Below are 26,313 nucleotides of genomic sequence, written 5' to 3'. Positions count from 1 at the left end.
TTGATGATTCTCATCTCTCTCCCTTCCTGTCTGTCTGTCCCTAGCTGTCCCTCTCTCTGACACTCTCTCTGTCTCTGTCAGAAAAAAATAAATTACTAAGGCAAAAGCTAATTTTTAAATTGACTAGAACAGTAGTAGAAAAACTAAAGTAGGAATCAGCTCATGGTGGTCATTTCCAATGTTGAATAATGAAGATTGTTCTTTTATTTATTTATATTTTTGTATTTTTCTGAATTAAGAAGCAGGGAGGCAGAGAGATAAACTCCTGAATGCACCCGACCAGGGATCCACCTGGCAAGCCCACTAGGAGGCAGTGCTCTGCCCATCTGGGGCATTGTTCCATTGTAGCCAGAGCCATTTTAGCACCTGAGGCGGAGACCATGGAGCCGTCCTCAGTGCCTGGGCCAGCTTTGCTCCCATGAACTCTTGGCTGTGGAAGGGGAAGAGAGAAACAGAGAAAAAGGAGAGAGGGAATGGTGGAGAAGCAGATGGGCACTTCTCCTGTGTGCCCTGGATAGGAATTGAACCCGGGACTTCCACATGCCAAGCCAACATTCTGCCACTGAGCCAACCTGCCAGGGCCAGAAGTGTGTGTGTTTTTTTTTAAACCCAAAGTAAATAATATGCCAGTATGAATGAAAGAACTGAAAGTTAATATGTGACTAAATTCTCCTGCTATTTACACCACATGAATGTAAAGACCAGGAACATTTTATTTTAATAATACTTTCTGGAAGGAAAAAATGTATTTGTACGTAAGGTTACTATTTGGCTATGAGATTGGCTGTGACATTAATTACCTGAGTCTTAGATATGTCAACATAAAATAACTTCCACCTATAAAAATTTTAATGAGTTTATTTAAGCCAAACTGTTGACAATTGCCAGGAAGCAAAGTCTCAATGGATTGAGAAAGTGCTCTGGAAAAATGGCGGTTTTACCACTTATTTTATACAGAGATATAAGGGGGTTACATGAAGTTGATTTGATTGGTGATAGATCAGGGAGGTGGGAGAAAGCAAGGCAGGGAAATCTCTGGAATTGGATAAAAAGTACTGAAATTTCTTTTACATAGGCAGGAATAAAATACCGTATTTTTCTATGTATCAATATAAGATGCACCACCATTTTTCAAAATATTTGGGATCTAAAAACTGGGTGCATCTTATACAGTGGTTGTAAATTTTTTTACTTGCATTTTCCGCTTTTTTGTACTTGTCTTTGTGCTCACTGTTTTGCACTTGTTACTAGTATATTATGGTAGGTTACGTTTTGCCATGTTCTGCCCAGAAATGGCTCAGAAAATATTTTTGTACAATGCTGAATTCAAGTTAAGAGTGATCCAGTTTGCAAAAATGAATGAAAATTGTTGCTGAACATAAGTTTGGTCCTCCTCCAACTGAAAAATCAATCCGAGACTGGCTACAGGAAGAAGAAACCCTACTGAAAACACCACAGCAGAAGAAGGCCATGAAAGCCAACTCAGCAAAATGGCCTGATTTAGAGAAGGAATTGAAGATATGGACTGAAGAGCAAAGGGCAATTGAAATTCCTGTATCCACAAAGATGATTCAGCGTGAGACAAGAATTGCTGATGAAAAATAATTTACTGATTTCAAAGGAGGACACAATTGGTGCTTCAGGTTCATGAAACAGAATGGATTAAGCATGTGTACAAGCACAACACTTGCCCAAAAGATGCCTGAAAGCTATGAGCAGAAGTTCCTTGAACTTCATTGTTTTGTCTTTCAATGTCAAAAAACACATCAATGTGACTTGGGACAGATTGCAAATATGGACAGAGTCCTCTTTTAATTTGGTGTTCCAAGTAACAGAACTGTTGATAAGAAGGGGGTGAAAACTGTAACTTTGAATACTAGTGGACTGGAGCCATTATACAGATGTTCTAGCTTGTTGTGCTGACAGAACCAAACTGACTTCTGTGCTTATTTTCAAACACAAAACAATGCCAAAAGAAGACATTCCTTGAGGAGTGATTGTCTATGTTCATGACAGGGCTTAGATGGATCAAGATGGGATAAAAATCTGGTTTGAGAAAGTTTGAAGAAGGAGACCAGATGGACTTTTACACAAACCTGCCCTATTGGTGCTTGATCAGTTCAGGGTACACATAACAAAAAAACACAAAGAAGATTGCTGCAGAGCAAAAAACAAAACTTGCTGTCACACCTGGAGGCTTGGCATCCCAGCTCCATCTACTTGATGTCAGCATTAACAAACTCTTCAAAGCTGCCATGAGAGATGAACAGAAACAATAGATGAAGTCTTCTGGGGATATTTTGACACCAGCAGGAAGAGTGAAGAAATCAACTACAAGAGAAGTTAGTACCAGGGTGAAAAGATCCTGGGATAAAATCAAGATTGCGATCATTGTCAAGTCATTTAAGAAGTGTAGCATTGCAAATGCCATTAATGGATCTGAGGACGAGGAAATATATGAAGACAGTGATTCATTATCAGACACAGATTAGGACAAGTTAATGGATGGGAGTTTTGACAGTAATGAGGAGTTGTATGAATTTTATAATGAATGAAATGAGGTCAATAACTTTATGTAATACACTTTTTTTTTTTTTCAAATTTCAGGCCTCAAAATTAAAGTGTGTCTTATACATGGGAGCATCTTATACATGGGGAAATAAGGTATGCACTCTGATGTTCATTGCAGCATTGTTTACAATAGCCAAGATCTGGAAATAGCCCAAGTGTCCATCATTGGATGACTGGATAAACAAATCTGTTGCACAGTACATTTACACAATGGAATACTATGCAGCAATTAAAAAGGAGTAAATTAGCCTTGGCTGGTTGGCTCAGCGGTAGAGCATCAGCCCAACATGTGGAAGTCCTAGATTTGATTCCTGGTCAGGGCACACAGAAGAAGCAACCATCTGCTTCTCCACTCCTCTCCCTCCCACTTCTCTCTTTCCCTTCCCCTCTCACAGCCATAGCTCAAATGGTTCAAGCAAGTTGGCCCTGGTGCTGAGGATGGCTCCATGGCTTTGCCTCAAGTGCTGAAATAGCTTGGTTGCTGAGCAATGGAGTAGCAGCTCCAGATGGGCAGACCATCACCCTGTAGAGGGCTTGCTGGGTTGATCCTGGTCTGGGCACATGTGGGAATCTGTCTCTCTGCCTCCCTGCCTACCAGCCTTTCAATTTATAATAAAAAAAGAAGAAAAAAAATAAAAGGTATCTTACCTTTTATGACAGCATGGACGAACCTGGAGGTTATTATGCTAAGTGAAATAAGCCAGGCAGTGAAAGATGATACCATACAATCTCACTTATATGTGGAATCTAATGAACACCAAAAATTGAGGTACCAGACAGAAACAGAGGCAGGGTCACAAGGAACAGATGGACAGCTATTAGAAGGAAGGTGGAAGAGAGGATGAGATCAAAGAAGGTGAAGGGATTAGCCAAAATCATATATAAATAACCCATATATGCAAAGAACAGGGCACCAATTCCCAGAGGGAAAGGGGGGAATATAATTAGGGGCATGGGGACAAAGAGGGTGAAGTGGGAATGGAAAGAGACTTTGCACAGGGCATGGGCAATGCAGGGGGTAGAGGATGTTATATTGAGGGAGACACTTGAAATTCTGTCAACATAATAAATTAAAATTTAAAAAATTTAAAGAGATTTTATTTATTGATTTTAGAGAAAAGGGAGAGAGAGAGAAAGGGGGAAACATCAAATTGTAGCAGTTGCTTTCCATTTGTGCCTTGACCAGGCAAGCCTACAGTTTCAAATTAGTGACCTAAACCTTCCAGGTCAATACTTTATCCACTGTGCTACCACAGGTCAGGTAAAAACAATTAAAGAAAGGATTTTCTCAGAACCCCCCTAATCATACCCACTAGTGATGAGCTCATCTTTATTCAGAAGAGTGGAGTCACTGTGGAGGTATAGAGCGGTCTTTACCGCTCTATGTGGCCCCTTTCATCAGTAGAGGAAAGCCTAATCATAAGCAGTGATTCCTCTTCTAACTCTTCTCCATCTCCTGCAGAACGGTGTCCTCGTCTTAGTAATTTACATATACTCTTGTCCCTACAAACCCTGTGGCTTGATTTATTTTCTTAAGGATTTGGCAAAACTATCATTTTAATAAGAGGATTATTTAACACAAACGGCATTTATTACAACAGAAATAATATGTGTCAGCTAAAGATAGGACCCGGCAGTGACTGGTAGATTATCAAGGCCTTCTCAAATACTCTGCACTACTTTAACTTACAGTTATAATTATTAACATCTAAAAATGGAATTTGAAGAAAAAGTAAGTCAAATGGCATCTAATTTATTGAGAATTCTTTCTGGAGAAAGTTTTAATAATTTTTTTCCACAAAAAATAAAATGAATGTTTAAGTTTCTAAAGATGAGTATGTTTTTCCCCCAAAACATACTGTGAATCCAAAGTAGTTTTGTATTGGTGATCATGTCCCAACAGAAGAATGTTTTGATTTATTACATGGCTTGGAATTTTTAAGCAAATAGATCTCATTCTTCTATATGAGTCTTTGAAGGAAATGAGCCAATGATGACTAAACTTTCCTTCTAATTTAACAACCTTGAAGATAAGGGTCTATGGTGGTGGGGATGGGAGGTGACATTGGATTGATGGCCAGGAATGCACATGAAGAGATCGTGGTGAAGGGACAAGTACCATAAGAGGGTTGAGAACAGATCAAGGACCAGGAATGACATACAACTCTTCCCTCAATGACAACCCTCCGATGACATCTTCAGACGCAAACCTAATTTCCAGTCCTTCTCAGTATAAGAAAGGTACCTGAGCAGTAAAAACCTTATCTAGGAGGTCATAACACATGCCTCAATCACGTCATTCAAAGAACAACATCCTATATAAGATGTTGTTCTTAACTATAAAAATAATATCTGTGATTTCAAGGCAGAATAGAGACATGGAACACCAGCTTTTGGTAAAACTCTAGAATCATACTTTGACTTTCTATATAAAAGAAAGATTTCTGAATTTAGTTTAAATTTTCTTTTACATAATTTTGATTTTAAACATTATTTTTCCCCCAGGGATTCAAATAAGTTTGTTCGCATACAAATCTAAGAAATGACTCCATTGATTCAATGGGTGGGGAAACTATAAAAAAAACTAATAACTAGCTATTACTGAAAGCAAAAATAGTTTAATAACAAAAAAGATTTTTGCATCAGTAATTTTTAATATTTTTATATATTATATGTGTGTGTTTCATATTATTAAACAGCTGTTACAGTGGTACCTTGAGATACGAGTTTAATTCATTCTGTAACCGAGCTCTTAAGTCAGTCAACTCGTATATCAAACAAATTTCTCCCATTTAAAATAACTGAAATAGATTTAATCAGTTCCAGTCCTGTGAAACATCCCCAAACCATCCTAAATTATGAAAAAAGACATGTTTTTAATTAAGAAACACACATGTACACTTTACCAATGCATAACAAAATATGTGAAATAAAAGAAAAAAGTGTAATTTATATACCTTGGAGGCAGACAAGAGCAGCTAACAGAGGTGAATGGAGGAGGAGGAGGGAGGGAGGAAGGGATGCAGGCACTGTAGACATGTAAACTAAATCTACACTTTCTTAACACTAAATGTAAACTAAAACTGCATTTTCTTTACTTTAAACAAAACTAAAACTGCACTTTCTTTACTTAAATGAAACCACAAAAACTTAATTGTAAAAAAAAAATGCATTTTCTTAACTTTAAACTTAACCTAAGCTTAACATTATGTATTTTTTATTTAATCATCACCTGTTTTTGCCTTTTTGGCTGCACTTTCAGCACTTTCACTTACAGGACTTTTGAATAAAAATCTATCCAAAGAGGTTTGCTTTTGCCTGCCTTTTAAAATGTTACAGAAATGTGACAAACAAGTATCATTAAAAAGTGCTGAAGCATGACCAGTTGAAACTTTTTCTGGGTGTTTCTTTTCAATGAAATGAAAGCTTCTCCCACATTGCCAGCATGTCTTTAATTTCACTTGTAGAAATCACTTCCTCTGACTCTACCTTCTCCCCACTACTAATCTCTTGCAGAAGCTCCGTATGTTGCATCATCTGTAGCTCCTTCAACTCCTCAGTTGAGAGTTCCTTCTCATGTTCCTTGACAAGCTCATTTATGTCACTCTCATCTACCTCTAGACCAGGGGTCCCCAAACTATGGCCCATGGGCCACATGCAGACCCCTGAGGCCATTTATCCAGCCCCTGCTGAACTTCCGGAAGGAGCACTTCTTTCATTTGTGGTCAGCGAGAGGAGCACATTGACCATCTCATTAGCCAAAAGCAGGCCCATAGTTCCCATTGAAATACTGGTCAGTTTGTTGATTTAAATTTACTTGTTCTTTATTTTAAATATTGTATTTGTTCCCATTTTGTTTTTTTACTTTAAAATAAGATATGTGCAGTGTGCATAGGGATTTGTTCATAGTTTTTTTTATAGTCTGGCCCTCCAACAGTCTGAGGTACAGTGAACTGGCCCCCTGTGTAAAAAGTTTGGGGACCTCTGCTCTAGACCCATTGAATTTCCGAGGGACACAATCTCCTCCAACACTTGTACCTCGGTCTCGGTCTCTGGTTCAAATCCTTCGAAGTCCTTGTCTGCAACAACATCAGGCCATTACTTTTTCCATGCTGAGTTCAAGGTTCTTCTTATAACCTCTTGCCATGCCAAGTCAATAATGCATAAACATATCACGATGTTGTAGTGATCTTTCCAAAACTCTTGAAGGGTTAGAATTGTATTCTCAGTCACCTCAAAGCAGCAGCAGAACAAGTACTTTATGTAAAGCTTTTTAAAGTTGGAAATGACCTGCTGATCTATAGGTTGCAAGATTGAAGTCATTTTGGGTGGGAGGTAGAGGACTTTCACGAATTTGAACTCATCAAGAATGTCATCTTCAAGACCAGATATGTGGGCTGGAGCATTTTCAAGGATTAGTAATGCTCTTAACAGGATTTTATTTTCTTGAAGATATTTCTTCACTGCAGGACCAAAGACGAGATTTACCCATTCAATAAAAAAGTACCGCATATCCCATGCCCTAGCATTGGTGTGCCACATAACCTGCAGTTTTTCTTTAAGAATGTTGTGAGTCTTAAAGGCTCAAGGATTTTTGGAATGATACACTAGCAGTGGCTTGACTATACAGTCATCTCTAGCATTTGTACACAATGCAAGGGTCAGACGGTCCTTCATGGGTTTATGGCCTGGCAGCTTCTTCTCCTCTGTGGTGATGAAAGTCCTCCAGGGCATTTTTTCCCCAAACAGTCCTGTTTTGTCACAGTTGAACACTTGTTGGAGGATGTAGCCTTCTTTTGCGATAAGCGCAGCAAAATGTACGATGTACTCCTCAGCTGCCTTAACGTCAGCACTCGCAGCTTCACCATGCCTCACCGCTGAGTGGATGCCAGATCTCTTCTTGAAATTTTCAAACCAGCCATGACTTGCCTTAAACGTATCTTCTGCTGCCTCTTTTGAGGTTGATGGTTCTTTCTTCTTCAAGTCGCTGTAAATAATACATGCCTTTTCGCATATTACAGTCTCCGTCACTGTATCTCCTGCCAGCTCTTTCTCTATCACCCACACCAGGAGAAGCTTCTCCATTTCTTCATGGATATTTGTCCTGAACTGGGATGGAATTGTAGTTCCTTGCACTGGATTTGTGCTTTTGATGGCATCCTTTTGTTTAAGGATGGTACAAATTGTAGATGTATTGCAGCCGTACAGCCTTGCCAGTTCAATCCCTCGTACAGCACGCTCATGTTTTTCTATTATTTCTTGCTTTACTTCTATCGACATCAATCTCTTCTTCTCACCACTGTCCTTTACACTCACTTTTTTCAGCCCCATGATAGCACACAAAAAAAGTTAGTAAAAACTGCAAAAATGATGCAAGTACGAGTACAGCGCACATAATTCAAGTTTATTCTGCGGGTAACACGTGACAAAGAATGAAATGCTGGTGTTGTGCTGCCAATACTGGACCTGTGCATCAATGTACCAACTAGCGGTAGCTTTCTGAATCACAACTCATCTCTCCGAATTTCGCTCAGATCTCGATGGAAGATACGGACCAAGTCACAGCTCATATCTTAAAACAATTGTGTATTGGTCTGCTCGTATCTCAAGGGACCGCTGTATTATGAATATAGGTACTAATGAGCTCTACCTTACTCTTTTAAAAAAAATTATTTATTCATTTTAGAGCAAAGAGGAGAGAAAGAGAGATAAAAGGGAGGAGGAGAGGAACAGGAAGCATCAACTCCCATATGTGCCTTGACCAGGCAAGCCCAGGGTTTTGAACCAGTGACCTCTATGTTCCAGGTGACGTAGAGCCACCAGAAGTCAGGCTCTACCTTACTCCTCAGGGTAATGATTCTATTTTGAGGAGACCACACCCAAGGTAGTTTACCAATTTGTGTTTTACTCTGGAAGCATGGAATTTTACACAATCAATAACAATTAGTGAGTTATTCACCACTAGTTATGGTGATTGACTCACACAGAAGGTGCTTATCTTAATTACCATAAACCTTTAGCACTAGCTGCTTATTAAGACAAGCATATAATTAAGTGGTTCGTTGTGTCTCTTGCTTGTGAACCTGCTGCTTCTCTGTCCTAATCCTGCCAACAATATGCCAATGAGGGCTACACAAATCTCTTCCCTCAGGGTTTTCCATAATTAATGAAACTCCTAAGCCTCACTCATAATGGATTTTTCTTGAAAACTACCTCTCAGCCTCTAGTGGGAAGAAATCTACCTTTTTCATCTAAGCACATTCAGTCTCAGGCAGTCTTCAGCCTTCATCCTTTTCCTTTCAGCCCTTCCCTTCTGAGACCCACACAAACACATCCCCATATCCCCACTATTTCAACCGTTTGCTCTTTAGTCGTGTTATCCTCTCCCAGGTAGACCTTATTAGTAGACAGAACTCCTCTTCTTCCTTCTACTTTCTCCTTGTAAGGTTGAGCTCCAGGACTGATTTTCAAGTCTTGCCTTGGTAATTTTTCTTTTGTCCCTTTAGATTCTGCTGTTCCCCTATTATGCAAACAATACTGTTGGGTAAGGCTCAAAGTGGGACCACTCCTGTGGGTATGTGTATTTAAATTAGAAGTCTCAGAGATTTCTGGTCACCTTCACTCTGCAAATTAATCTAGTGATGGTATTTGAGGCAGGAAGAACAAGGATATTTGAAGAAAGGGAACTTCCTTAAAATTTTTTAAATTATATCACAAGTCAATTAAATAGTGATCACTGCTTAGACAGGTACTGTCACTGTTGAGTCATAGACTTGTTTTCTTGTTGTTTTTTCAATCTAGTTAGGGCCTGAATGGAGTTTCTATTCATAATCACAACCTTTCTATCTTTATTCTAATATACAAAGGGCTTACGTTCAACTCTTAGTACTAACATATTCTTTCCCTTATAGATAGATAATTATTTCCCTGATTGTCTGTGACTCTACAGTGATAGACAGACAGGAAGGGAGAGAGATGAAAAGTATCAACTTGTAGTTGTACTACTTTAGTTGTTCATTGATTGCTTCTCATATGTGCCTTGACTGGGGGGGGGGGGGGCTCCAGCTAAGCCAGTGACTGCTTGAGCTTCAAACAAGTAAACACAGGTCTATGATCCCAGGCTGAAGCTGGTGACCTAGCAATCAAGCTGGCACACTTGTGCTCAAGCCGGACACCTCAGGGTTTTTAACCTAGGACCTGAGCATCCCAGGTTGATGCTCTATCCACTGTGCCCCCATCAGTCAGGCACATGATCTATAGATTTAACACAATCCCAATCAAAATCTCAGCAAGTTATTTTGTGGATACTAACAAACCGATTCTAAAGTTTATATGAAGAGGCCAAAGACCCAGAATAGTAAAGAAGAACAAAGTCAAAGGACTGACATTATTCAATTTCAAGACTTACTGTAAAGCTACAATAAACAAGGACAAGGCAGTGTGATTTCACAAAAGAATTTTTAAAAGATCAATAGAACAAGATATATAGCCAAGAAATAGACCCACATAAATTAGTCAAGTGACCTTTGACAAAAGGTGCTGGAACAACTGTACATCCACATGCAAAATAACAAATCTAGACACAGTCCTACAGTCTTCCTGAAAATTCACTCAAAATGGGTCATAAACCCAAAACTTTCAGTAGATAACATAAGAGAAAATGTAGTTGATTTGGGGTATGATGATGAGTTTTTAGATACAACACCAAAGATACAATTCATGAAAAAAATAATTGTTAAACTGCTCTTCATTCAAATAAAAATAAAAAAAGAAACACTCTGCTCTGTGAAAGACAATGTTAAGGAATGAGAAGGCAAGTCACAGATTAAGAGAAAATATTTACAAGAGATATATTTGATAAAGGACTGTTTTCCAAAATATACAAAGAACCCTTAAAAGTCCCTTAAAAGTCAACATTAAGAAAATTAACAACTCGTTTAAAAAATGAGCCAAAGACATGCACAGACAGACACATCACCAAAGAAGATATACAGAGCACAAACAAACATATGAAAAGATGTTAAACATTATATGTCATTAAGGAATTACCAATTAAAAAATATGTTATTGGCCAAAATCCAGAACACTGACAACACAAAATGCTGATAAGGATATGGAGCAACCAGAACTCTCATATATTGTTGGTGAGACAGCCCAATGACCCAGCTGCTTTGGAACACAATTAGACAATTCCTTACAAAACTAAATATACTTTTACCATATGATCCTACAATCATGTTCCTTGGTACTTATTCATCTAAAAGAGCTGAAAACATATATCCACAGGAAAGACTGCACACAGATATTTATAGCAGCTTTATTTATAATTGTCAAAATTTAAAAACAACCAAGATGTTCTTCAATAGGTGAATGGATAAATAAATTAATACATCTAGACAATGGGATATTAAATCAATATTAAAATGAACTATGAAAACATTAAAAGACATAGAGAAACCTTAAATGCACATTACTAAGTGAAAGAAGCCAATCTGAAAAAAATCTACATATTGTATGACTATATAACATTCTGGTAAAGGCAAAACTGTGGCTATACAGTAGTAAAAAGATCAGTGGTTGCCAAGAGTTAGTGGAGGAAGGGATGAAGAGATAGAGCACAGAGGTTTTTAAGAGCATGAAACTATTCTGCATACTACAATGTAGAATACATTTCATTATACATTTTTCAAAACTCATAGAATGTACAACACCAAGAGTGAGCTCTAATGGAAGCTATGAACTTTGAGTTATAATAATGTGTCAGTGTAGGTTAATTGATTGTAACAAATGGACCACTGTGGGGCAGGTATGTCAATAGAGGGGGATTGTAGGTATGTAAGGACCAGGAGTATGTGAAAACTCTCTATCATTTCTGCCTAATTTTGCTATGAACTCAAAACTGCTCTAAAAAATAAAGTTTATTGATTATATGAAATGAATGTGAGCTATCCTATCTAGGGACCCAAAGGACCAGGTGTGAGGCTTATGTGGGGGGTAATCAGCATTTGAATAAAAATTGTGGGGAACTCAATATTTGCACACACATTTTTTACTACTTTAATTTTATTTTTCTGTTTCTGTGTTGAATGTTTCACCTCCCCAATCTCACCTTATGAATAATAAATATTCAAAGATCACTGAATAATGTATAGGTTTCTGAAAAAATGTCCTGTTCTTTTTGTGATCATGCTATTTTAGGGATTTGAGTAGTTAAAAATAAAGCAGTGGGTGAGCCTCATTTGGTGGATCTTTTTCTGCAGAATATTGCTACCATTTTTCTCTCCCCAAGGCAAAAGTTCAGAAAAAAGATGATAAATATGTTTTGGCTTAAACATGAATAGAAAGTGTTTTTGTTGAACTACATGATAAAGCTGATAGATAAATCATTTAAGATATTTGTAATCATATGTGTATTTTACATTGGAACTTTCAGCATGAATAAACCAATTCTTGTCTAAAGGGGTAACAAACTTTACTGTGAAGACAAGGGCTTGGCTGTAGTGGGTACAGTGAGCATAAAAGAAAGGAGGAAAGGAGGGAGCAACATTATAAAACCAACACCAGATCCCATGCCAGATCATCACATTGATGTTAACATCCTCCCATTAGAATGAGTATCTGAACACCAATCATACTTCTCTTCATCTTCCAAGCACAAAAAAGATGGTAACATGCTCAGTGGAATCACGGTGTGAAATTCTACACAGTACGTGGTGTGAGCCATTCCCATGTGAAGGGGAAGCATACCCAGAACCGTGAGAGTATTCCTACTGGGTCCTTGTGAAAGAGAATGAAAACATTGGATATTGGTTACGCTTTTATCTTTTTGTTTGTACATTTGGGAACTATCATTAAGTGTTTGATGTAGAATTGAAGAGAACTGTGTAAAAATCATGGGCGCTAGGCTATATGATCCCACAACAGTGGATGACTTATTTTCCTTACCGGCGGCATTGGGGACTGGTCAGCCTGGGACAAATCATTGCAGATTTCAAGGACGAGGGACTGAATGCTCATTCGTGTTAGAGTCAGAAGTAGGTTCGTTTATGCTGGATCCCGAGTCAGAAAAATGAAGATTTCTCCCTGTGACTTAGGGAAGCTTTAAACATTGTCAGCTTATGTCTCACTCCTGGATCATAGTGCTCTAGAGAGGTCCTGCACTCAGGGACTGGTCCTGGAGGCACCAGGAACCTACAGGAAGAATTAACACCTGCCTTTGGCACCTGCTACTTCCTTTTAGTCTTGGCTTCTCCAAAAACAAAAGGCTCTTCTGGGTTTTTTGGGGGTAATTCACAGCACTGATCACAATATAGTATATAACTCAGGCGTTCTCTTCTTTTTTTTTTTTTGTATTTTTCTGAAGCTGGAAATGGGGAGAGACAGTCAGACAGACTCCCGCATGCGCCCGACCGGGATCCACCCGGCACGCCCACCAGGGGCAACGCTCTGCCCACCAGGGGGCGATGCTCTGCCCCTCCGGGGCATCGCTCTGCCGCGACCAGAGCCACTCTAGCGCCTGGGGCAGAGGCCAAGGAGCCATCCCCAGCGCCCGGGCCATCTTTGCTCCAATGGAGCCTTGGCTGCGGGAGGGGAAGAGAGAGACAGAGAGGAAGGAGGGGGAGGGGGTGGAGAAGCAAATGGACGCTTCTCCTATGCGTCCTGGCCGGGAATCGAACCCAGGTCCCCCGCACGCCAGGCCGACGCTCTACCGCTGAGCCAATCGGCCAGGGCCTCAGGCGTTCTCTTCTGATATCAGCCTAGGGTCCAGTTCCAGGTCTGTAACTAACTCTTAGACAAATCACTCAAATTCCGTGAGAGGCAAACTACACTGTGAAGTGAGTGCAGTCAGTCCAACCTTGATGGTGAGTCAGGCTTAAACACTGAACTCTGCTAACAGCATCTGGGGTTTGGCTGCTGCCAATATTTTGCCCATATTTCTACTACATGTACCACAAAAAGTCCTCACAATGTGATAAGTGTTTCCTTGAACTTGTGACAAAGGGATTTTAGCACACCTTCAAGGATCTGGGGCGTCATATACAAATCCTCGGGCTGAAACGTCATAGTCGTCTAAAGTGGAACTATGTGCCAAGCTTCTTTCCTGGAGGAAGGGTCAGGAAAACTGACCACCTGTAAAATGTGAGTGTATTAATCCATCCCTTTATTTTCTGATGCTTTGACATCTTAAGGCTCTGATGACCCTGAAGGGCCTGCCTTTCCTAAGATGAGCTAATTTCTAGAGATAGCCAATAACGAGACCTTGAGGATCCATTTTGAATACAAAGCAACCAGTCAAGAGCTCAGAAACTTACCCACCTTCTCTGTTGGAGTCTCACACTCTAGGCTACCCTCTACCTGCTCTCATTACCACAAGGCCAGATAACAGACACCTGGGAGGGCGCCTATGCCCCAGAGCCTGCTGAAAGTGCGTCACCTAGTTGATTCTAAACCTGCTTACCCTCCCCCACCCATTCCTCCTTGTAGAAACCACAATAAAAGACTCTTGACTCCTTCCCCACAGCACCCCTCTCTCTGCCTCCTGCTGATCCCAGTGCTTCCCTGTGCCTGCCCCACCCCGCCGTGGTGTGGCAGGGCGTGTCCCTCTTACTAAGATGTAAGTACAACAAGCTGCCTTTACCAGGCAGCCATCTCCTGCTGTCGGCCTTGCCATTCCTAAATAACAATAAAACCTGCATTTTAAAGCAGTGTGTAATGATCAGGAGACTGGTTGCTAGACCACCAGGGTTGTTTCTGAGCAGAGACAAAATACATGTGCCTTAATGTCTAAGGAGTGTTCTAGATAATGAGCACTCTTGGGATATGTGTGTGTGTTGGACTGTAACCTCCTCAGAAGCTTCCCGAGTGTAATCTGGAACCAACCTCCTACCTCAGAGGGCAGGCAGAAACTAAAGAAAAGGCAGACCACTCCAGACTGGTAAACCACAGGTTTAATAAACCAGGAAACTTACTGAAGTGGCTTGTCTTAAGTGACCAAAAGACTAGTAGATTATCATGTCCACCTGCCAAATTTTCAAAGTGTATACAGAGGCTTTCGCTGGGGACAGTCACATACACAGGAAACCTAAACAGGGTTCAGTCATGTACACAGTCTCATCACCACATCACTATCTCAAAGCGACATCCTCAGGCAGCTTCCAGCACGGGGCAGGCTAGCAGAGAACACATTACAAACACAGGAGAGGAAGCGGGGGTTTCCAATTGCCCAGGTCCAGCTCACGAGTCATGTCTTCTTGATGACTTTCCCTAACAGCATGGTTTTACATCTGTCTACCCCTAGTGCCAAAAACAGAGCCCAGAACAGTGTGACTCAATGATTGTTGATGAAGAATGAGATGATGGTGGTGGAGGTGGGATGTTGATTTCAGTTCGTTTGATCCTCTCCATGGCTTCCCCATCTCAACACACACTTAGGGCAGGGAGACATCTGGTAGAGAGAAAAGACCCAGGTCAGGGGCTAGGAATACCAAAGGCACCAGCAAAGACTATCTTTATTATGTGGGAAGCAAGAATGTCACAGGCAGAGGAGACTTGACTTGAGAAGCTGTGATTTGAATGAGAACTGATCAAGGTTTCCTAGTTTTATTGCCTTCTTGGTCCCCAGGCTGGATCTGGGCCTCCTTTGCTTAGATGGGGCAGCGGGGGTGGGCAGCTGTCCACCCTACATGGTTGTACTAGCATTGGCATGTGGTTTCCTCCTGTATATCCGAGGAGCCACAAGGTAGCCACATGAGCATCCGGTGATGATGTACCCTGCATGGCATGGGTTAGAAACAGAAAACCACAGCCTTTATTTAGATTTTGAGGTCTTCATCTAATTACCTTTTTTTTTTTTTTTTTTTTTGACAGAGACAAAGAGATAGAGAGGGGAACAGACAGACAAGAAGGGAGAGAGATGAGAAGCATCAATTCTTCATTGCAGCTCCTTAGTTGTCCATTATTGAATTCTCATATGTGCCTTCACCCGAGGGCTCCAGCAGACTGAGTGACCCCTTTGCTCAAGCCAGCAACCTTGGGCTGCAAGCCAGCAACCTTGAGCTTCAAGCCAGTGACTTTTGGGCTCAAACCAGTGACCATGGGGTCATGTCTATGGTCCCACGCTTAAACCAGTGACCTGGCGCTTAAGTTGGTTAGCCTGTGCTCAAGCCGGTGACCTTGGGGTCTTGAACCTGGATCTTCTGCATCCCAATCTGATGCTCTATCCACTGCCACCACCTTGTCAGACCTCTAATTACCTTTTGTGCCCTCCCTTCTGATGGGACGGATGAAGTGTGAGATTAGATTGTGAGGGGAATAGAGGACATGGAGTAGGAGGTAGAGGACATGGCAAGGCACTGGAAGAAAAAAAAAAGGTTAGAGTAGGTGAGATGAAGGAAAAGGAGAGGGTGTAGAAGGAAATCTCAGATTCCTAAGCAACCCCTGGGGAGGAAATAATGGAAAGGAAATTATCGGTATGGGGTTGTGACTGAATCCAATGACATGACAGTCTTGATGTTGGGGACAGTTTGCTGGTGGCCTGAGCCCAGGAGCATGAGAATGGGGGTAGGGTGAGCTGGCATTTTTCCCTCATAGAACTATTAATACTTAAGCTGGCAGCAAGAAGCACAATCATTTTCATTAGTGGTGTGTAACATCCATCGGGTACAAGAACAAACGTCGGAGACTTTCAGGAGTATAGATGTAACTTTATTGGCCAGTTTTACCTGCGCAGGGGCAAATTCCCGAGGTGTCGGAGACACTGTGCTCACAAGGAGCTGCAGATGGGAATCGCACCTAGCGCTCACAGCTAAATCTTTTTATAAGCTAAGCAAGCAAGCCTACCTAATACAGAAGCAGATGTGGTGGTAACCTATTTGCTAAGGGGGCTGCACATAGCATAGCAACAGGGGCTGGGGTCTAGCTCTTTGGCGAATTCCAAACCTAAACTTCTGATAAGGGTCATTTAACCAATAGAATGCAAATGTTTGTCTCTTTTTCTTTTTTTTTTTTCTTCTCTCTCAGCCTCCCAGAGTCCCTATCTGTCTTTGCTTCTTGAACGACCTTGGGCATGTTATTCCTAACAGAACAGGAGCAGGACCTGCCTGTAACCCTTAAGTTCCCTGTTCCATTAGTGCCCTGCTTATTTTCTGATCTTCTCTTGGTCCTTACATGGTGCGGGTACAGGAGGGCTGTTTGTGCAGCCTGTGGGCTTATGCTCTGGGAGAGAGGCAGAAGCTAAGAAAGGGCCCAAACTGGCCACACCCTGTCCCTAAATCCCATTTCTCCCTTATGCTCATACAAAGCAGTCACTGTGTCCAGGATCTAGTCACTTAATAGCTGTGTGCTGTTGGCAAAATCACGTGACATTCCTAAGCTTCAGTTTCCTCTTCTGTAAAAAGTGAATAACAGTGCTTACCTCATAGAGTTGTGCTGAGGAATTAATAAAATAATAATAGAGCACCTAGCAGTGCATACTACGTGCTTAAAAAAAAGTTAGGTGCAGTCTTTTTTAAAATTGTTTATTCAGAAAATTAAATTTAACAGGGTGCATTGGCAGCAGCTCTAAGCACCAATAAGGCAGGGGTTTTGAGATGCATCTTCCAGTTAGAGGTTGCCACCTGGAGGGGGTTGGGAAATGAGGTGGGGTCTTGTAGCATGAGTCAGCATTGGGGGGGCGTAACTGCCTCCTTCTGTTCCCCCTCCACTATCAGCTACTCAGTTCACTGAGAGATGCTCTTATCTTTTCCTTCATAGCAAAAACTTAAGGAGTGTTGAGCATCTCCTGAGCTCATCAGTTGGAGAAGGGTCATAAGAAGGATGTGAGAAGTGGGCTCCATCCTGTATGAAGACAGAATCCACGATGAAGGGAAACATGGACAGAAGATGAAAAACGACTCCTGGGTACAGAGGGGAGAAAAGGAAGTAGGAATAGGTGTGCTTGGGAGGAAGGGAAGGGGAGCAGCAGGGTAAGGGCGGCCTGCACCTCTACCGCGCTCTCAAGGCGCAGGGGGCGCGACAGAGAGCCACGCGTCACCCACAGCCAAGTTCAAGAAAGAGCTGCCAAGGTTGGGAGAGCAGGTGCTTTACACCCTGGTGTCAGGCTGTGAGGCATTCTCTTCTTTTCACCAGCAAACCCTGGCAGTTCTTGGAATTTAAGGTAGCTGAAGAGCAAACCTTCAGAAAGAGTCTGAAACAAATACCAGCTTGTGTCTAAGGAGAGATACTTCCTGCTTTTACTCTGGTTCTCCACTTCAGTTCATCTTTCTGCCTTTCTCTGTTTCCCTTCTCCTCTCTCTGGGCAGTCCTACAAGCCTGGCAGCTACCCTGCCAGGAAGAGCCAAGTTTGCTGCCATCTCTCATTGTAGACCTTTTGTTTATACCTTCGACAGGAATAGGTGTGGTCTAAGAGCCCTGGTTTTCATCTGCTCAGATACCATAACATTACTCTTGGCTAATTCTGTTCAAGGGCAAGTAACAAAAATCCCAGCTGGCAAAGGCTTAACATTAGAATAGAGGCTCCATGAAGGAAGAAATCCTTGTCCATTTTAGCCTGTACTAAATCCCAATGCCTGTCACAGAGCAGAACTCTGTAAATATTTGTAAAATGAATGAACACAAACATTTATTATTTACTTATGAAGAAATGAGGTTCAATGACTTTGTTCCATGGCTGAATAATATTATTATAACTTCAGATTTTTTTTCCTTCCTTCTACTTCATATTTTTTATATTTTCCCCCAAAAGTCACAAAATGGTCGACTAACTCCATGGTGACAACTCCAGACCTCACATCCTCACACCAACATCGAAAGCAACAAGGTTTATGAATAATTTTGAATTTCTATTTTTCATTCAGGAAACAAACTCTTTCTCAAGAGGTCCAAAAAGATTTCTTCTCTAACTTCTTGGCCTGATTTTGGCCACATGCCATAACTCCACACCACAGAAATGTGTCTGGGAAAGAGAATATATGGACAAGAAGAGCAGGAACTCGGTCACTATTTTAAGCAGTAATTCATCGTTCAGGACTGGGCACACGACCAGCCCGAATGAAATCAGGATACTGTTAACATGGAGAAAAGGAATATTGGCCACAAAGTGGGCAATGGCTTCTGTCAGCCAGAGCTACAAAATCTGACTTCTGCTTCCATTGGTGCCAACTTATTGTTGGCTCTTTTTTTTCCCCCCCGAAAGAAGTGTCCTCTGATGTATAGCTATTTCTTCTATAGACTGGAACCCAGGGACCAGTTAAAACAATATCTGTTTTTTCAGTGATCAAGGCTGAGGTAAAAGAAGAGGAATAGAAAGCAAGAAAGAAAGTGGACTTGGACTCCGAGTTGGACTTGGTAGTAGGCTAACACATCATTTATTAAAACTGTTCCGTGGGCCAGGCACTGTGCTAAGCACTGGGGATTCAATGACATGCAAACTAAATAAGGTTTCACCTTTCATGGGTCACATGTCCCAAGGGGAGAGATAGTTAATAGATTGACAGATAAATACAAACTAGAATGTCAAGACTGAAAAGTATTTAAAAAGCAGAGGAACATAATAGGAAGGCTTCTCTGATAAACACTGAGGACTGATCTTGTGCGTGGAGAACCACGTTACTGTCTGGGGGGCACAGAGTGGAAAGGCCCTGCAGTAGGAGGGGGGTTATAACTTATAGGAACACCAAGAATGCAGGTAAGGCCAGGGTGAAGTGAGCAAAGATCAGAAACTAAGTCAGTGATCTAACCAGTGGCTAGATGCAGGGTTTTCTTAGCTATGGTAGATACTTGGGATTTTATTCTCTGTGTAATGAGAAGTCACTGGAAGTTTACTTTGGACAGGGAAGTGACATAATTTGGTTTAGATTTTTAAAAATGATTCTAGCTGCCATAAAGAGGAATACAGTTAAATTATTACAATGATTAACAGTACACAATTGAACAAAACATAAAATTTGATAAGTAATTAATAAACACAAAATGTATCCTTTGTAAATGTATCCCTTAAATGAGAGAGAGGTAGCTGCTCCCCCTCCCAAGTATTTTATATGCCCATGACTAAATAATCCTAGAGAAATAAAGTTTACATAAAACAGTTACAGTCCTATATTTTTCACAGTTATAAGCTTTGAGACTAATTCGTAATTATGTAAGAAGGGGAAATGTTGTGGACCGTAAATGGCAAAAGACCTTTGTAGATTTTTTTTTTTTTTTGTATTTTTCTGAAGCTGGAAACGGGGAGAGATAGTCAGACAGACTCCCGCATGCGCCCCACTGGGATCCACCCGGCACGCCCACCAGGGGCGACGCTCTGCCCACCAGGGGGCGATGCTCTGCCCCTCGGGGGCATCGCTCTGCCGCGACCAGAGCCACTCTAGCACCTGGGGCAGAGGCCAAGGAGCCATCCCCAGCGCCCGGGCTATCTTTGCTCCAATGGAGCCTCGGCTGCGGGAGGGGAAGAGAGAGACAGAGAGGAAGGAGGGGGGGGGGTGGAGAAGCAAATGGGCGCTTCTCCTATGTGCCCTGGCCGGGAATTGAACCCGGGTCCCCCGCACGCCAGGCCGACGCTCTACCACTGAGCCAACTGGCCAGGGTAAGACCTTTGTAGATTTGAGGCTTAGCAGAAGGCTAAATTCTTCCCCCACCACCTTCATATTGGCTGTGATGCTGAGTTTTTGCACCCACTTCACTTGCTTGCTTAAGTTGCTGGAAGCAATTTACATGCCCTTCCTCTCACTCTTTATTTGATTCAGATGTTGGTTGATTTTGCTTATGCATGGTGGGGGGATTCCTGTTTATGCCTTGGGAGAGTTCCTGTTTTTGCCTCAGATGAGTTAACTTTATATCAAGGACTTCCTTGAATTGCATATGGCTGTATAATAAAGCAAACTGGGGCTATGGGGCGCTCGGATATTGCCACCAGCATTGAAGAGGCTCCCGATCCCATTCTTTTTTCTTAATGAGTCTGTTTCCTTAATTCCACACCGTTCTCACTCAAGACCCAGAATTACGAGCCTCGCTGGTCCGCGGCAGGGAAATTTTATTATAGTAATGTCATTCAATTTGTTTGAATCCTTTTTGCGTTATTAGTTGAAAATCACACTGCAGCTAAGTATGAAAAGTTATTTTTGATGGTCTGTACAGTGATAACTGGTTATGTCCTCCTCCGGCACTGAGTCAGAAATGGGAACTTCCCAACTTGGAGAAGACTTGTTACCCAGACCCTGAATCACTCAACATTGGCGCCGTATTTTGAATAATTTCTTTGACATTCTGCAGATTGTTATACCTCAGGGCAATGAACCATGGGAAGATTCAATGGCAGGTAAAGGTTTGATTTTCTTTTGTTATGGGAGAGACACACGATGGCAAATTTATCACCTTGATCAAAGGAGACCTAGTATATAAGTTTAGGAAACAGTACATATACAAATCAAAAATCTAGAAATTAATTATTTTAATATTTTATTTTATTTTATTTTTATTTATTTATTTATTTATTTGTATTTTTCTGAAGCTGGAAACGGGAAGAGACAGTCAGACAGACTCCCGCATGCGCCCGACCGGGATCCACCCGGCATGCCCACCAGGGGCGAAGCTCTGCCCACCAGGGGGCGATGCTCTGCCCCTCTGGGGCGTCGCTCTGCCGCGACCAGAGCCACTCTAGCGCCTGAGGCAGAGGCCAAGGAGCCATCCCCAGCGCCCAGGCCATCTTTGCTCCAATGGAGCCTTGGCTGTGGGAGGGGAAGAGAGAGACAGAGAGGAAGGGGGGGGGCGGGGGTGGAGAAGCAAATGGGCACTTCTCCTATGTGCCCTGGCCGGGAATCGAACCCGGGTCCCCCGCACGCCAGGCCGACGCTCTACCGCTGAGCCAACCGGCCAGGGCTTAGAAATTAATTATTTTAAAACTGCCTCTGTTCGTCTCCACCTTGGAAAGTCTGCTTACACTTAGTTTGGAACCCACTGTGTTAGCTGGTGAAGTCTACAGGGGCATCGTGTTATTTTCTTTCTTTGTACATCTACTGCCAAGCAAAATGCCTGGCATAGAGTCATTATCTTTTTGTTAAATAATAAAAGAACTGAGTGTCCTTCTCAGCTTTTCCTATTTTCCTCACATTTTTTTCTAATCCTTGCTAAGATGGAGTAATTGGGATGGCGAAACATTTTCTGGCTGGAGGAGTCCTAAGTCAGAAGTGGTAACATCAAAAATATATACACAGAGAGCTTGACCTGTGGTGGCGCAGTGGATAAAGCATCAACCTGGAATGCAGAGGTCACCGGTTTGAAACTCTGGGCTTGCCTGGTCAAAGCACATACAGGAAGCAACTACTATGAGTTGATGCTTCCTGCTTCCCCTCCCCTATCTAAAAAAAATCAATACATTATATATATATAAATATATATATATGTACATATTGATTGATTGAATTTTGTATATATTGATATATTTATACACATATACACACAGAGAGAGATGCAAAAATTGCCTTTATTATCTAAGAAGCTGGGTTGGAATAAAAGAAAGGACAGGTTGAGTCAGGTTTCCTGTTTGGGGTCATGGCTCCATCACAGTCGTGGTCACAGAATAGGTACTCATCCTCCTCCTCAGCCCACGCGGCAGCAGCGGGCAGTGGTCCAGTCTATCACTTGGCACTGACAGTGGCACGTGGTTTCGCCCCGGATATCCCAGGAACCACAGCCATAGCCACAAGCACAACTGGTGGCAACACTCCCTGCATGGGCATATGAGACATGGACGTCAGAGCCCTGAGGTTTTGAGAGGAGGGAGGTCCACCCGTAACCATCTTAGGTCACTGCTTAGCCCACGGGTAGACCTAGGTTTTGTAGGACCCAAAATTAATTCACTTGTGAAAGTTCTCTTTAAGAAAAAGAAAATTACTAAAACAAATATAGGTATATGACCGTGGAGGAGAACCGTGGAGGTGAAGGGCCCAGGCACTTCTCTCAGATTCGTGATAAATTCACCCCTGTCCTGGCATTTCTACCCATCAAAACAGGGCAATAAGTTAAAAAGGGGAGACAAATGACAGGGTACTTGGTACATGACAGGTCTTTAGCAGGACAGCTGAGAGGAAGGCCTCGTGTATTAGGTCACGAAAGGAAGGCGGGAAAGGAAGAGGCAGAAACCCAGGGTCCCTCAGTAGTTTCCGTAAGGGAAATGGGAAGGGGGCAGTGATCTCTGGATGGCAGGAGTCTTGACTCAGCCCCAGGAAAACACAAATGTGAGGTAAGAGGAAGGTGTAGGTTCTGGGGATGGATAGGGGAGGACACAGGACATCTTACTTGCCACCCCTCCTCATGGAATTACTCACCTGCAGGGCACGAGGCCAGTCTGCCGGAGCTGGTGACACTGCTACATGAGATCGTCATTGAAATAGGATTGAAGTCTGAGTAGGAGAGAAGAAGGGGTATTGCCCATGAATTCTGTCTCCCATAATGCCCTCCTGAACCCCCTTCTTCCTCACAGGCGTCCCTGTGTTCATAATCAGGCTACTAACTAGTTTTAATGTTTAGTTTCCTCATTATTTGAGTGAAAGTAAGAGTTGTACTTACTTACCTCAGAAAGTGAAAATTAAACAAAGGCATCTATGTAAAGCTTTTCATCATACCTCGTTCATAATGAGTGTTCACAAATTACTGTTCTCCTCCTCCTCCTCCTCCTCCTCTACTTTCTCCTCCTCCTCAATCTCCTCATCATCAAGGAAACCTGACCTTTTCGCCAGGAATCCAAACGAAGGTGGGGGAGTGGGAAAGCCCTGGGCAGGAATCTCAGGCTTGAGGGGACTGCTTAGAGGCTGGGATGTGGGGACGGGAGAGTGTAGGTAGCTAGGGTTTAGGAGCAGAAGGCGTGACCAGGGGTTACCTTCCCCCACATCCCCCCATTCCCGTCAGTTACAGACCTTGGAGAGCTTCCTCTATCTTTGTATCCACAATGGAGTCTAAGGAACACTCAGTGTTCCCTGGGATTATCAGCTGGAGAAGGAGGATGGGGATGAGAAGGTTGCAAAAGGTAAGCTTCATCCTGTGGAGAGGCGGTGTCCTGCGGCTGGGAGGGAAGATTGGAAAGAAGCTGAGAGCTCTGAGCTGCAATGTGGCTGGGAAAGAAGGGAGGAGAGAACGTGGAGAGTCTCCGGGGAGTCCACACACAGGGAGGAACGGCAGTGTCTGTACGGAGTCTAGATCTCTAAGCAATTTGGAGAAACAGGGAGGCTGGCTGCACAGAGGACTCACTTACCAAAAACTTTAGAAGAGGTCTGCAAAGACTGCTCAGGCATCGGTGTTTTATAACCTGTGGTACTGACCTGAGCACTCCTGAACACACAAGCGTGCACACACACACAAACACCCTCCCTAATACAGTTTCAGAGAACTGTGCCAGCTGGGGTATGCCACACGACAACAATACTCTAGTTTGTCCATGGTAAGAGACAGTTGCCTTTGTTCTACTTCTCCAGTGCCAAGGGGAAGTTTCCTGCCTTTCTGTTCTTCCCTCTTCTTTTTGGCAACCTGATAAGGCCAGCACCTTGACCTTCTGTTGACCGCCCTTACCATAGGGCTCTTGTTTGATTCCTTATCAGGAAGCGGTTACTTTATGGTCTGTTGAATGTGAGCCTTACTTGTCATCTGTTATGACATCATTTTATTGTCCCTGGCTAATCTCACCTGTGGGAAAGTAACAGAAAATCTGATGACCACCGATTTACAAATGAGGAAATGTACTAGTTACTTAATTGGAAAAATGCTGCTTGATTTCGGCATTCTTCTGAAGATCCAGCCAGGGTCATTATCAACCTGATCCTTTCCCCTTTTTCTCCATGAGTCTCACTTATTGGCTTTTCAGCCTTGATCTTATGTCATCATGGTCACAGGTGGCAGGCATCACATTGTCAGCAAAGACCTGGAGCAGGAAGGAAGGATTGGATACAACCAATCTCTCTGTAGCCTTTGCCTTTTAATTTTGGAAGCATGATTTTTCTCTAGAAGCACAAGCAGATTTTTTCCTATACTGTATTGCATTGTGCAGTCCTGGGTCATGTGACCTCCTTTTCTACCGTGTGTGGCTGAGAAATCAAGTAGGGCTCCATAACTCCTATTCAAGGCAACTGATCCCAGATGTGTTTAAGAACTCAGAATCTGCCTGACCGGGCGGTGGTGCAGTGGATAGAGCGTTGGACTAGGATGTGGAAGACCCAGGTTCGAGACCCCAAGATCTCCAGCTTGAGCGAGGGCTCATCTGGTTTGAGCAAAAGCTCACCAGCTTGAGCCCAAGGTCGCTGGCTCGAGCAAGGGGTTACTCGGTCTGCTGAAGGCCTGCGGTCAAGGCACATATAAGAAAGCAATCAGTGAACAATTAAGGTGTTGCAATTCGCAATGAAAAACTAATGATTGATGCTTCTCATCTCTCTGTTCCTGTCTGTCTGTCCCTGTCTATCCCTCTCTCTGACTCTCTCTCTGTCTCTGTAAAAAAAAAAAAAAAAAAAAAAAAGAACTTAGAATCTTTACAGATTTCAGAAGGTAAAAGAGTACAAATTCTATGCTATGCTACCAAGGAGGTCTGAGGAAGCGTTCTATAATCAAACACATTAATAAGTGTCCTGCACAAGTGTACAAATATTTACAAAACGTGCGACAATGACTGTAAACAGCTTGACACCAAGCGAAGTCAGATTTTGCTGCTAAATGAGTTAGCTTCATACTTGGGAAAAATGTTTTAGGCTTTCAGAGAATTTTAGATTTTGGAATAATGAATGAAAGCTTGAATCTCGTGACTCAAGAGGAAGAGGGGGAAGCAGAGACCACGTGTGGGAGGCAGCCAGAGCAGAAAGCCTGGCTCCACCTCTGCTGTGGCCAGTTCACCGCCTCTTCCCGGGGATGCCCGCTGCTGCAGTTAGCTCTTCTACATATCTCTCCTGGGAAACTCTGAGGATGGGACTCACTGATGACAACAAAAAGACAAGGATGCTTTCTTACTTACCAGATAGGAGTTGAGGAAAGAAATGACTGAGGAAAGCGAGAAAGAGCCCAGATGGGGGAGCTTCTCTGTACCACTTCTAACTCTAGTACTCAACACTGTTAATAGTCTTTGCCCTCTTGAGACTACGTTGTAATGTGGGAGTTAAAGATGTGATATGTCATACATATAAAAATCCCCCGAAGAAAAAGAAATAAAGTCAACACAATTGAGGGTGCCTCTGTCGTGTTGGGCATGATGCAGGGTCAGGGATGGCACCTCAGAAAAGCTAACTGTGAGCAGTGTTGTGGAGAGGTGTGTGGTGAGACAGAGGAAGAGGTGGGCGAATGTTCCAGGCTGAGGGGCAAGCAGGTGTAAAGAGCCTAAGGCAGGGAGGTGGTTAGCATGTTGAAGCAATAATTACAAAGGCAGTGTGACCAGAGTAAGTGAAGTGAAGAAGGGAGAGAAGTCATAAAAAAGCCACACACACACACACACACACACACACACACACACACACACACACACACACCCAGGGCCAGATTATAGAATGCTTGTTAAATCAACAAGGGCATTGAACTTTATTGTAAATTTGACAGGTAATTACTGGAGTTTTTGGTTCAGTAAAGTAACATAAGATGATTCATGCTTTATAAAGCTAACTAAGGTTGCTGTTGTGGAAAAGAGACCTGAGGGAAAACAGGTAAGCAAGCAAACCGGCAGTGAATGTGCAGTTGCAGGTTTCAGAGGGCAGTTAAGGAAGGAGGGAGAATTGGGTGCAT

General features: G+C 42.5%; 1 protein-coding gene across 1 annotated transcript; it reads right to left on the bottom strand.

Annotated features, from left to right (window-relative positions):
• Nucleotides 1–22,034: 22,034 nt before the first annotated feature.
• Nucleotides 22,035–23,956, bottom strand: RETNLB (resistin like beta). The gene is made up of 4 exons (XM_066347330.1): nucleotides 23,816–23,956; nucleotides 23,481–23,626; nucleotides 22,893–22,967; nucleotides 22,035–22,292 (listed from the first exon to the last, which is right to left on the bottom strand). The coding sequence occupies exons 2-4, from the start codon at nucleotides 23,599–23,601 to the stop codon at nucleotides 22,165–22,167; spliced, it is 324 nt and encodes a 107-aa protein (XP_066203427.1). The 5' UTR covers nucleotides 23,602–23,626; nucleotides 23,816–23,956; the 3' UTR covers nucleotides 22,035–22,164.
• Nucleotides 23,957–26,313: the final 2,357 nt, after the last annotated feature.

Source organism: Saccopteryx leptura, chromosome 8 (genome assembly GCF_036850995.1).
Source record: "Saccopteryx leptura isolate mSacLep1 chromosome 8, mSacLep1_pri_phased_curated, whole genome shotgun sequence".
Taxonomy (NCBI): Eukaryota; Metazoa; Chordata; class Mammalia; order Chiroptera; family Emballonuridae; genus Saccopteryx; species Saccopteryx leptura.
The sequence above is the reverse complement of the archived record's forward strand: the minus strand, read 5'-3'. Positions and strand labels throughout refer to the sequence as shown.

Coding starts and splice junctions, on each gene's coding strand:
- RETNLB (XM_066347330.1), bottom strand. CDS start 23,601: ATGAAGCTTACCTTTTGCAACCTTCTCATCCCCATCCTCCTTCTCCAG. Junction 22,968..23,480: donor GATAGAGGAAGCTCTCCAAG/GTCTGTAACTGA, acceptor TCTCCTACTCAG/ACTTCAATCCTATTTCAATG. Junction 22,293..22,892: donor ACTGGCCTCGTGCCCTGCAG/GTGAGTAATTCC, acceptor ATGCCCATGCAG/GGAGTGTTGCCACCAGTTGT.